This window comes from Artemia franciscana, chromosome 15 (genome assembly GCF_032884065.1).
Source record: "Artemia franciscana chromosome 15, ASM3288406v1, whole genome shotgun sequence".
NCBI lineage: Eukaryota > Metazoa > Arthropoda > Branchiopoda > Anostraca > Artemiidae > Artemia > Artemia franciscana.
The window spans coordinates 19,182,568-19,196,413 of record NC_088877.1 but is presented as its reverse complement, the minus strand read 5'-3'; the positions used below and the strand labels follow the sequence as shown (position 1 = coordinate 19,196,413).

General features: G+C 35.4%; 1 protein-coding gene across 2 annotated transcripts in view; it reads right to left on the bottom strand.

Moving 5' to 3' along the window:
* Window positions 1–13,846, bottom strand: part of LOC136036141 (netrin receptor UNC5C-like) — a 111,876-nt gene that overhangs the window by 34,383 nt on the left and 63,647 nt on the right. For both annotated transcript variants that reach the window (XM_065718173.1, XM_065718174.1), the window contains 2 exons: window positions 6,100–6,252; window positions 1,529–1,667 (listed from right to left, as the gene is read on the bottom strand). In XM_065718173.1, the coding sequence (XP_065574245.1) occupies window positions 1,529–1,667; window positions 6,100–6,252 (292 nt within the window). The remainder of the gene's footprint in view (window positions 1–1,528; window positions 1,668–6,099; window positions 6,253–13,846) is intronic.

Sequence of the window (13,846 nt, the reverse complement as noted above, 5' to 3'; positions counted from 1 at the left end):
TCGCAATGGAAATTTACCTCGGACAATTACCCTCAACAACTAAACGCGTAAAATTGAGACGGAAAAGAGAAAGCAAGACACATAAGAAGAATTCTGTATATGAATTCTGGCAAATTTACCCAGTGCATAATTTCTCCTAAGAATTTCACCTCCTGGACACTTCCCTCCTCATGGAAAATTCCCTCGTGGAAAAATCACCGGCAGAAAAGTCACCCCCCCCCCAAAAAAAAAAAAATATATACATATTTCCCAATAAAAAAATACTATGCACAATCGATGAGCAAACATTATAACTTAAAGACTTTCCCCTGGGGCTGCGGGGGAGGTGGTCATGCCATGTCCAAAAGTACAGTTATTGGGCCTTTATACTATGATGAACAAAATGACTATCTCAAAATTTTGATCGGACGATTTTGGGGGAAAATGAGCGGTTGAGGGAGCCTAGTTGCCCTCCAATCTTTTTGGTCACTTAAAAAGGACACTAGAATTTTTGTTTTCCGTTAAAATGAGTCATTTCACGATATTCTAGGACCACTGGATCGATAAGATCAACCCTGGTAAAAAAAAAACAACAAACAAGCACACAAATAAACACGCATTCGTGATCTTTTCTTCTGGCAAAAAATACAAAATTCCACATTTTTGCAGATATGAGCTTGAAACCTCTACAGTAGGGTTTTCTGATACGCTGAATCTGATGATGTCATTTTGTTAAGCTTCTATGACTTTTATTCTTCTATGATATGTTTGAAACCAGCACAATAAGCCGATTCTTGATATATTTGTTGGTATCAAAATTCCTTTTTTTTAAGTTTCGGTTACTACTGAGCCAGGTTGCTTCGTACTTACAGTTCCTTACCACTAACTGTTTGATTATACAAATTAGAGTTTTGGTAAGAATCCGTAAGTCAATAGCCAATAAGATAAAAGATAAAGATAAGATAAGATTTATTCATCACGAATCACACATACAATATTACATCTGAAAACTATGAAGTGGTGCTGTAAATGCTATCCTGAGACCAGATCAGTCAATTGGTTATGGATTCTCACAAGAGAGTATTCATTTCTTTTCAAAAAGTGAGCGACACTATTTCATTAGAGATTGCATTGATTGAATTGTTTTCATGAAGGGCGATGATTTTTATACCTAGTTTGATAAGTATATCCTACCCTGTTTTGTCTACGACTTGGGGACCGAATTAAGGTTTCGGGAACGGTTTTTCCGTTTTTGAGGGGGGGGGGTAAGTGACTTCAAATATTAAGGGAAGGAGGCAAGCTACTTTTTTCAATCCTTTCAAATCACTAAATGCTACGTTTTTTACGCCTGACTTGGGTCACGATCAATCTCTCGGCAACGTAATGTAAAACTTCAGACATAATGAAAGGAAATTGATGGGAATTAAAGATCATGTAACATTCAATAGCGAAAATATGTGTTTTTGAATATAAAAGGCATACTTGGCTTCTTAACTTGATGAGAAACAACTCTGGAAAAAAAATAATAATAACAAAACAACAAACTTACAATGCACTAGAAGGCTCAGAATAGTTGTAGTCACAGCATTGGATTCCAGAACCTTTTCCAAGAAGATTTACTGTTTGCATTAAATCAGGCTGCATTTCATGACCTTTTCCATTTGCAAAGTAACAAGTACCATGATAGCCTACAAATTATGAAGAAAACACATATTTTACTGAATTTTCCACAAATGCGTAAAGTCACTTTCCCTAAATCCCATACCCAATGCATTAAAATAAGATAATAATTTATTGAAAAACGAATATCAGAATATAATAAAGCAGAATTTGCGTCCCAGGTGAAACAATAACACACAAAAAAAAAAAACGTGAACCATAAGGTTATAGTGACTCAAAAAGAAACAACACTAAAAGAAGCAAGTGACAACACAAGAAGCATAAAGAAAGAGCTTGAGGTGCATAAAAAAAGAAAATAAATTTAATAAGTGAAAATACCAGAAAACCAAATACGAGAAGGAGGAACAATATAGAATTCAGGAAAACATTATTTTTCTTATTTTTTTTTAGTTTATTTTCTTTTCTTCACATACAATTCCAAAACACATCTTTTACAAAATGCTGCCGCACCAAGACAAACTTTACAGTTTTGTAGACGTATGGCAATGACAAGTAAAAATATATATTCCATTAAAAATCACAACATAACAATAATCAACTCAAACTTCAAATCAATCTCTCATATTGTTGCTATTTCTTAAGATTTTCCTTTATAGACTGAGTTAAATTTCTTCAATACCTGTCGGTAACGGCGCAGATCGATGAGTAAGTTGGGGCAGCAGTGGAGATAAAGCAGAGTAACCAGGATAAGGCGTGGTTGTGAAAATGTGGGAAGATTCACTCGATACGGGTGACTGTAGTGAAGCACAGGGCAAAGCGCAAGCAAATACTGTCCTATCAGCGTTTCCTTGGTAGAGAGAAATGTTTCCCATGTTTTTTCCCCAAGTGTCGCCATATAGAAAAGATCTTCATAGAAAGCTGTCTAAGGAATCGTTCGATCATAAATTCTGAGCTCCCATGCACAGTACCATATTTCACAGCACATATTTCAAAAAGGGGTTTAATATCCACCGATATCTTCATTCTGTGACTATTCCCACCACAACTTACCAACCCGTTTCTGCAGTCCATTAACAAAGCTTGTATCATTAGTAAGACCAGAATTACTGCTGTCAATATATACATAACCGTATATATTAATAAAAGAAAACCTAGGTATAAATAAAAAATTGTCCCTGAGAAGTGGTGAACAAATCTAAAATGGAGGAATAGCAGAAATTAGCTGTAAGACATCAAACCAAAAACGATTAGAAATTCCTAATAATAAGATATCAAACTCAAAACAATCGGAATTGCCAGTGAGCTGTTTAGAGACAAGCAGGATTGTCATATTACAGAAAAAACAAAACAAAATAGCCGAGAAAAACCTTCTGAAGTAACTCTTAACAGAGCGGAAGAAAGACTGGATCAAAGAAACCAAGCCAGAATAAATGAAAAAGTATTCAACAATTAGATTGACCAAAAATTCTCTGCTTTGTGATTGACTTGGCTTTTCTACTGACCTAATTTTAATTAAAAGAGTGGTCAGATGATCTTAATTTAGATTGAAGAAAATATGTTATTAGAATCCTTTAATTTTAAGTTATTCTAATTTGGGTTTATAAGAGTATCTCCGGTATCTCTATTTAAAGCAAGTTTTGTGTTTATAGATCCTTTAAATTTCAATTGCCTTCTTAAATCCCCCCCCTCTCCCCCTACATGACTACAGATCTTCATTAGAAGGAAAATTGAAATTTCTGCTCTCCTGTTTAAGTCAGTCAATTGTATAACATTGCTTAGAGTAAAGACCTACAAGGGTTCAAATATTAATATTTGTTCATTTATTTTTTCCCAGAGGCACTTCATGTGGAAGGGATGGGCAAATACATTTGAAGGGGGTCAGTTAATTGGGTATCGAAAGTTCCAGTGCCCCTTTCTAAGATTTAGCCTGCTTTTCAACCAATTGCTACCAAAGGAGTTGTTTTGTCAAAATGATAAACCAAACTTTTGAAATACAATCATCCAAGCAATGTAGAATGGCAAATTGGAAAACCACAAGTTTTGGTTGTCAACTTTCAGCAACTCAATATAATAAAAAAAAGTTCAACTTGGGATTTCGAAAATTTTGTTAAATATGATATTCGCTGATTATAGTATAGGTTAACTGGGTTTATAAGAGACAAGTTTGTCCCACTACTACTAGTCCGTACTACTACTAATAGATATTTAAAATCCAAGCAAAATTTCACTTCAAACAAGATGCAACGTGTCTAAATTTGTGCTAAAAATTGATGGGAGGAGAGGCCAGGGGCCCGATTAGGTTCCCCACCAAAGCAATTAAAAATCCATGTTTGATATGGGTCATTATCACATTTTTATGTTGCTGCTACAATGTCGAAAGCTGGATTATCAACTGCAAATCTAAAATTTTCATTAAAAATTGAATTATTACTAGACATCCGTCAATTGTAATAAGAAATTCGGATTATAATTGAAAAAGCCATAAAATGACATCTTATTCCACCCAATCAACTACACTATTTGTAAATAACAGTCAAAAGGTTGGAACATAAGCTTTTCTAAATATCATTAGCTCTGACAGCTTTTTTTTGTGAGCGGGACTTGTCTTTCTTCCTTTTTTATTTTATTTTTATCAGATTGTCCAGTTTGGTATTTTTTGGCCGTGAGAAAGCACACGCCAGACGGATGGACACCTGTTGGGTTAGTGGACAAGTAAAATTACTGAGTACGAAATGAATTAAATTGTGTTTCCCATTGTTTTCGAATAACGCAATTAAGACCATATTTCCATGTTTGGACGGCACCAACTGTGTCGGTGTTAAATAGGATCTGGTGTAATATTTCCGATCAGATAAGAACCCTCTGGTTCTTATAAGCATTTGTAGAATAGTTGCACTGTATGAGGTATAAACTTAAAAAACAGCATTTGCATATTTATTAGGCTATTCTCTTGACAAAGTTACAGTGAAAAATTGGGAATTATTTGATATAAGCGGATGTAGTATTTTTTATGACTTTTTAGGTTCTATTCTTCTTTCTTTTAAGATAACTTGAATTTGAAAAAGAAAAATTAGTATGAAAACATCTTCTAACAGAAGATGTTTTGGGAAACATCGGGATGTAACAGATTGGTGGGAGGGGAGGGGCATGGTTCTATCCAGTATTTCGGTTAAAGGGAAATGAATTAATCTATTTTTGAGGGGAGACTGTAAAGAAGGCTTTTTTGGCCATTTCGTAAGCTGAAAGTCAGAATTTGAAAATAATTTCCATATTTAAATAGATCAAATTCAGAATCCCTTTTAGTATTTGGCCTTGGAGGATGTAGAGTGTAAACTTATCACTAAAATAATCACATTTTTGGTTAGAAAAAGTCTCATTTTTCTTAGCGGGGGGTCTTACCTTTTTTTACTCATGAACACTTGCCCAGCTCCAAAATAACTTACCCTGATTGAAGTCTTACAGTCAAACTCTTAAGATGATAAGCAGATTTTTCTCCAGATAGTCACAGGCACATTCCATTTCTTTTTTATTCTAAAGCTATCACAAAACACTAAGTTATTGTAACACATGAGGCGGTCGAAGTTGAAGTTACTATCTACATTTTTTAATAACATAAAATCACACCAGCTTTTGATTCCAGAAGTCATAACACAAATATGGGGGGGGGACTTTATATCTTAGTTTTTGGTGATTTTTCATATGGAATCCGAATATACGAATCTTGTTAGGAGGTTAACATTCGAAATTTTGAAGACACCCCAAACCACTCCCCCCTCCTTAAAGGTATAGTAGTGTCCCTTACATATAATATTTTGTTAGCCTATTTGCTATTAATAGTCATTTAGTGTCAAAAGTATTTGCCAGGGCATTTGTAGAAAGAAATTCGGGAAGAATCAACATTATTTTTCGAAATGGAAACATAGAAATGTCCATAGAGTTGTTTCACAGCAACCCCACAAAGCGGGTGTCAGTTCCCTTTAAAGTGTATACCGTTAAATATTCCCCAAAGTTTAGCGGTTAAACCTATGTAAAAAAAAAAACAACAAAAAAATTGATTTCTAGAATTTAGGAACTTCAAAATAAAGAAACACATCAAATAGATATATGTAAATATAAGCTATGCAATAGGGCACACAAGTTCGTACCCAGGACTTTTGTTCGGGGGGGGGGACTTAAAAACTTAAAAAACATGAAAACGAGTTTTTATGCATTTTTGTTACGTTTATACGAGTCGGGAATACATTTCGGGGGGGGGGGGGTTAGAACCGTTAAACTCCCATGGATACAGTCTAGAAGTCACACACAAGTGAATTTATTTTGAAGGGATGGGCATATTTACCAAAAAATTAAAAATATTGGTAACTTCAATGATCCTTATGGGAAATTATGAGGGAAATCACAATATTTATCCATTTGTAGAGCCTCGCTGCTATATATGTGCCTGATACTAACGTATATTTAGTTACGACAAAGTATAAATAATCATACGGAGAGTTTTACCTGAATTCTTTGACGGATAACCACTATTCCTGTGAGCTTTGTTTTGAATTAACCTCAAAGTTAGAACAACTAGGATAATGAGGGCAACAACCACAATGGCAACCGCAACGCCAACATAGAGGGCAATATCTGAGTCGTCACCAATGGAAGAAACTAAAAAAAAGATTAAGTAAAATCGTGAAGCAAATATTAAATTTCAAATTCGGCTTATTTTATGGTTTATACTATCAAATAGCCCGTATATACACCAGTCCTGATGGGACAATGACCCTTTGTCGATGGATCATATGCAGCCCACAACTGCCTTTTTTCACTCCTGTTCTTTATAATGGGGATTACCAGAAAAAAAAATGTTCCAAAAATCTTTCCTCAGACTTCGGTCTGATTAAAGACCTTGTTACAACCATTTTGAATTAATAAGACAATACCTACAGGGATAAAATGAGGGCTAATTTACACACAACCCAACCCCAACCCTAATGTACGAATATATAGCGCAAATTATATATTTTCAATCTATTCTCTCACTTCTATTTGTCTTATCTCACGCGAAGCTGAAAGAAACCAACGACAAAAAGGTTCTATAATGCGTCAATGAATTAACAACTTGAGTGGCAGGGCGTATATCATACATGTACCCTAACTAGATATCATCTTAATTTCCCAAACGTAAATAAATTGGTTAAAGAAAGAGTTAAACTGCGATATGAAGGAGAGCTACAATTCCTAGTCAAAGCAGGCAAGTTATGGTTGAACAGTATTAGTTTCGGAGTTATTTGATTACCAGTTTAAGTCTTTATAAAATCGTCTTTCATTAAACGGCATTTTTCGAGCCCAAAATAGACTTGCTAACTCTTTGTTTTTATTGGTGAGGTTATTTACAAAAGCTGATTTCTATTTCAGAGGCATTGGCTGGCTTTTGAATCAAGCTAATGGTGTTGCGGAGCAACACTACTGCTTTCGTAGTTTTTTTTTTTTTTTTTTTTTTTTCACCGTGATCAGCGACCTGTAGCTCCGAAGTGGTAAGAGTTAAAAATTTGAGATTTTTCAGAGGGAAGGGAAACGTGAAACAGAGTAAAAAAGTTCCGGGGAAGTTCCTAAAATTTCTAACAGTTTTCCATAAAAAAAAATAAAACGGTTTTTTTCTTAGAAACTGTGCGTTCGATGTTTGGCGTCAAGTTAAGACGACCCTAGCTTCGGAAATAAACTTGTTAGAAATACAGTTATGCTGAACTCATGTAGAACTTTCATTTGTCTCTTCGAGAACCGGAGCACAAAATTCCGTAGCTCTTACAGATTTCCCGGAAATAATTCCGGAAAAGTCCATCTCGTTCCGATTTTTTTTTTGGAATTTTCTCAAATTTTCAATTTTGATGTTTCTTATATTTTTATCGAGTAGTGCTATGAAAAGTATGCAAGAAGAAGTGAAGTGTTCTATATACCAAGTTGCTTCGTTCTCTAAGAAATAATTTCCAAAGTTTCGACGTTCTAGAGGTAACTTCTGTTCTGGACCAGCTAGAATTTTTTTTCCAACGTGGTTCGACAGGTCTCGATCTCCTAACAACTGGAGCTTACAATAGTTTCTCCGAAATAAAATTCCTTCTTTGGGTTTTTCTATTTGGAAGTTTTGCCATGCCCTCGGGGCAATTTAAATTTTTCGGTGAATTTGGTTTGTTTTATATTTTCCTAGTTTAGACCATCAAAAGTTAAGCAGAAAACTATAAGACGTTATTTCCGCATCTCTTTCAGATTTCCCGGAAATAGCAACTGTGTCCCGTAGGGCACAGTTGCACGTGCTGCTCCGCAACTGTGGAACAGGAACAGGGCACAGTTGCTGCAACACTTCCCGTTGCACAGGCTACGGAGGTCTAGTTGCTATTAATTGCAGCCATCAGCGATTGTTTACAACAACACTTTGCTAGAACAGGAGGCGATCCACTATGCTGTGCTTTTAAATTTGTTTAGAATTAACTAACATTAACTTCATTTATTTACATTAATTACTCAATAATATTAATCATTATATCAAATTAATTGATTATTACAATTGATTAAGTTTTATATTAGTTTCATCTTTATTTCTGACTAAAAAGGAAAAACAAATCTTTGACGTCTTTAGAACCTATTGCAGCTCCGTAAGGAATGCAACTAATCTGTAAATAGATCTGACGGACTACTCTAGCCTGCCTAAAAATATGTTAAGCTTTAGAAGTATTAAGCTGGCCTTGCATCTAATTAGTAGTAGCTTTAAATCAGGGCTTATCATACCGATCTCCAAAATACGATAAGTAAGAAATATAAAAATTAACAAGAAATACGCCCAATTCTCGTTTCGAATCTTAATAAATTTACACGGAGCGATAAATATTCACCCTGACTATCCTTTAAGATTTACACGAACGGACAAAAATTAATTCGTCAGAAACATGGATAAACAGTCGTTGAAACTAGCCACTGCTAAAGCCATCAATATTTTCTTCTGGCCTTGATTTATCTGCTGATAGACTGTGGGATCTTTTCAGCTGCAATAATGACCCTGCTATTTATGCAGCCTCATAGTAAAGGGTTAATGTGACACTAGAAAAGGCCTCAGCTTTAACAACAATAAATAGTCTTTGATGATATTGGCGTCCTAGATTGCTAATGAACAACAATCAGAATAAAATAGAAGTCGTGTTATAATCGAGGAATCGAATTCCATGAAAGCATCAACTTTAGTAAAAGGGCTATCCAGTATTCAAATAGACCAGGTTTTTTCTTAACTTACCCTACGTCCTATGTTCCAAAGAGTTTATTGCAATTGATTACAATCAATTATAGTAAATTATTGAATAAGTGTAATTAATGTGCGCTACTGAGCGCGGTTTAAAGATGAATTTTCTTCTTTTTTTACTAAAGGATTTGTTTTGTTGTTTTTTAGGTGGGGGGAGGGTACAAAAAACCTTCAAAAACATATCAAAAATTTGTTTAAATTAATTTTTGTTACGTTTTTACGAGTCGGACAAACATATCGATGGAGACTCAAACCCCCTAGCCCCCCATGGATACGGCCTTGGTTCCAAGAGTTTTCTATCTGTAAAATGACGAATTGGAGCTTATTGAACTATGAATAACAATAAGCGAATAATTAATAGCAATTAATTGCAATAATTGCTCTTGGACGCAATTCAATGGCTGCAATGGCTATTGAACGCTAAAAGTTACACAAATGGATCGCGACAAGCTTATTGAACGCAGGGTCAAACAAAGTACGGGTTGGCCAACTTGCCACTTAGCTCAAACTCGCTATTTTTGCTATCTTCATTAGCTACGTTCGAATTTTCTACATTTCCCAAGATACTTTTTGAAGCGCTGAAAAAACGGAATGACTTCCTAACATAGGAGTACACTGTTCAAACTTTCCATAGCATAGAAAAATGTTCATTCTTACCATAGCAAACTAGTCTCACGCTTGCTTTACTGGTTTTACAAAACTATAAAGAAGCATAAGGGATTCTATCTTAGTCGTAACTCTGGGCAATGCCGTATCCAGGGGGGTAGGGGGTTTGAACCCCCCGCCTCCAAATGTTTTTTTGACTCGTAAAAATGTAGAAAAAATGGATTTACACAATTTTTTATGTGTTTTTTAGGTTTTTTGGGTACCCCCCCAAAAAAAGTTTTCTTTTACATGGGGTGGAGGGGATTTAGAATTATGAGGATGGGGCAAAATATTTCTCTCTGGTCTCCAGAAAGAAACATACGTCACGGTTTCTATTTCTATTTATGCTAGTCGTGCAACAGGCTCTTTGGCTTGTTATTTACAAAACACCGAAATTAGGATGTCACCTATTCTGCTTGCGCAGCTAAATAGAACTTCAGTATAAAAAAGTGAAAGAGCCCTCAAATAAGGAAGTGTTTGTATCGAGTTGATAACAGTGATTATAATCTCAATAAGCCAACGCTCCATGATGTCCACTTTCCATGCCAAAATAAAGAAATAGATACATTTAACTTAGTGGGAGTTCCTAATAACATAAAATGGCGGAGGTACCACCTGACATAAAGCAAATTGTAATTATTATTAGAAGCACTTTTGTTTTCGAAAATATTACTAACATGCGCTGACATAAACGTCCTTGACTGGAAATCTTCTGAAAGGGAAAATTAATCCCCAGTGTAAAGTTTACACATTTACAAGGCAATCAGAGTAGCAGGAAATTTCGTTTTCAGCAAAAAAAGATTTACAACAAGCCAATCTTCCGATTTTAAAATCTATAGTCTTAAAAGACCAAGAATAACAATTTTCACCCTATTAATCCTTGCGAAAATCTTAAGATGAATTACGTGTCTCAACGAATCCTTCCTTATTCTGGCTGAGAAGCGCCGAACTAAATTAAAAATAGGTCACTGACATAACCCCTTATTCGAGCAGCATTTTTTTTTTCTACGTTCAATTTGCTTGTTAGAGTAATACTAAAAACCCTATCTAGACTGCTTTTATCCTTTTTTTTTACGAAAAGTTCTCAGAAATGGGCCATTTATGGCAACTTTAAAGGAGTATTTAGCATAGCGGAAAGCCAAAGAGTATTTTGATGGAGGCTATTAGTTTTCTTTTTGCTTAACAGCTGATTAATGCTTTCTTTTTCAAAAGGTTATTGGGTTGCGTTATAATTGACCTCTAAAGGTGAATATTTCAACTAAAAGGATTAGCCACAAAAGAATTTTCATTACATTCATTGAAAGTAGGTAGGCCTACTACTTTAGCGAGATACAGTATATCCGAAGGAATATGGGGCATTCTATCCAGTATGTAACTGTCAGAACAACCAGCAGTATAAATTGTTCTGGTAATAAAACTTATTTCCTACTTTCTGATGATTCAGTGACTATTTTACATTCTTTTGCTAAAGCATATTTTTTATTGATGTAGTGACAGAAAAAGGATTAGAAAGTACCGCATCAAGATGAGTCAGCATATCAATAAACAAGAAAATGTTGACCCTCTCCGGAAGAAGCTGTGAATAGGCCCTTTGCCACGCTTCAGAAGCTCCCCCCGTCTTTAGTACTTATACAAATCACAAGGACTTTTTAACTGTCTGTAGGTCTTTTATCCGATGCTAGGGGAGTCGACTCCATGACAAATTGATGGATATTAGTGACTTGGGTAAAGGAAGACAGCGAATATGAATGACCTTGTCTATATTTTGGCAGCTCAGGCAAAGCCTTACTTTGTTAGAAGGTCAGGATGGTGGAAGCTGACGAAAAAAGAATTATATACATTGCTGTACCACACGTTGCATAAAAAAAGAAAAAAAAGAAATAGCAAGAGAAACAAATTAAGGGAAGAGATTGCAAGGGCTCAATAAAAAAAAATGTTATAATAAAGTAAACAAACTGAGTTGGGCCATAGAAAGAAGTTTAAAAGAAATTTATTTTCAAGTCGAGGCGTTTTTTTAAACCAATTTATTAAATTTTAAAATAAACTGCACCGGTGCAAGCTTAATTCGGGAACGTGGACATTTTGAAACGTCTTTTTAAAATTTGCCTTAAATCAGGGCCCAGCAAAGAAGAGCATACATGGATTCTTATAACTACTTTCCCAGAACTTACACCATTTCAGTTTTTTTGAAAAATTTCCAGAAGTTTAATATAATTCTCCTATTTGGCTTTTTTCAACTTCACTCCCATTCTCACCTCGGTAATAAACCCCATCCTGAAATATATTTGCATAAGTGCATGCGGTAAAACCACACTTTCTGCGTATCATGCATCACCTTTTAACTCATAGAAATAATGGATGTACGTATGTCCAGTACCCCCTCCTCCGTGGTAGTCATGTCAACTCTTGACTTTCATTTTGTCCGTATGTAGATAAATATGTTACAAATCCCACAAATTAAGATCCCTTACATAAGATAGGATATAAAATACAATCGAATTGCAAAACCCAGTTTAGAAACCACAATTCGACTAGATAGTTCCCTTAGAAGCTAAAAGCAAATTCATGTATTCTTATACACTACAAGCAATGGATCCACTTATAGAGATCTCTAAGGCGGAAGTAACATGATTCGAGACAAATCGGGGAATAGAGATACTTGTTCCATTCCAACTTCCCTGTTAAAGATATTCTTTAAGTTAGCCCGATAATGATTCGTTTTAAGCACTTGAATATCTAAATGCTTATGCAGAAATAATAATAATTTATTTATAACTTGCTAATAATAGAGGAGAAAAGCAAAGTACAAAGAAAAAAGAAAGGAAAAAACAAAAAAACAACACAAATACAAAAACTCTATAAATGAACAAAGATTAATAGCAACTAAACGGGAAGTAACTCAAGCTTATTTGAGTTACTTCACGTTTAGCACAAAGCACAAAGAAAAAAGAAAGGAAAAAAACAAAAAACAACACACATACAAAACTCTACAAATGAAAAAAAAGATAAGTCCATGGTGCGGCCCGAGCCTGTCAGGGGCTGATTTATAGCAACTAAATGTGAAGTAATTCAAGCTTAGTTCTCACATCAGATGCGCTATAATTATGAATAAGCGTGCGGTTCCGAGTTCTTGAAGGCAAATAAAGAAGGAACTTGAGATACTGAAAGTAATACGTGCGCAGTAAAATGCTAATGCAGAGATGATAAGACTGAACAAGAGCTAATAGCTCATATGGCACTTGTGACGAGGCGAGAAGAGCTAAGAGCCAAGAGATCATATGGTATGAGCTCTAACAAAATTCTATGAATCAATAGATTGATTTAAAAAGGAAAATATGAGGCTTAATGCCGGTCAGGATTTAAAATAAGAGCTCTGAGTCACGATGTCCTTCTAAATATCAAAATTCATTAGGATCCGATCACCCACTCGTAAGTTATAAATACCTAATTTTTCTAATTTTTCCTCTCCCTTTAGCCCCCCAGATGGTCGAATCTATGAAAACGACTTTATCAAGTCAAATTGTGCAGCTCTCTGACACGCCTATCAATTTTCATCGTCCTAGCACGTCCAGAAGCACCAAACTCGCCAAATCACTGAACCCCTCCCCCCCAACTCCCCCAAAGAGAGCAAATCCAGTAAGATTCTGTCAATCACGTATCAAGGACATTTGTTTATTCTATCCACGAAGCTTCATTCCGATTCCTACACTCCAAGTGTTTTCCAAGATTTCCCCCTCCAACTCCCCCCAATTTCAAACGATCTGGTCGGGATTTGAAATAAGAGCTCTGAGACATGAATTCTTTCTAAAAATCAAATTTCATTAAGATCCGATCATCTATTCGTAAGATAAAAATACCCCAATTTTCACATTTTCCAAGAATTCCGGTTCCCCCCTACAACTCCCCCCAACGTCACAGGATCTGGTCGGAAGTTAAAACAAGAACTTTAAAGCACAAGATCCTTTTAAATATCAAATTTCATTAAGATCTGGTCACCCTTTCGTAAGTTACAAATACCTCAATTTTCAAAATTACCCCCCTCCAATTCCACCAAAGAGAGCAGATTCGGTCCGGTTATGTCAGTCACGTATCTTAGACAAGTTTTTATTCTTCCCATCCAGTTTCATCCTGATCTCACCGCTTTAAGTATTTTCTAAGATTTCCGGTCCCTCCCCCCAACTGCCCCCCCCAATTACGCTTGATCCGGTTGAGATTTAAAATAAGAGATCTGAGTTACGAGGTCCTTCTAAATATAAAGTTTCTTGAAGATCCGATCACTCCTTCGTAAGTTAAAAATACGTCATTTTTTCTTATTTTTCAAAATTAACC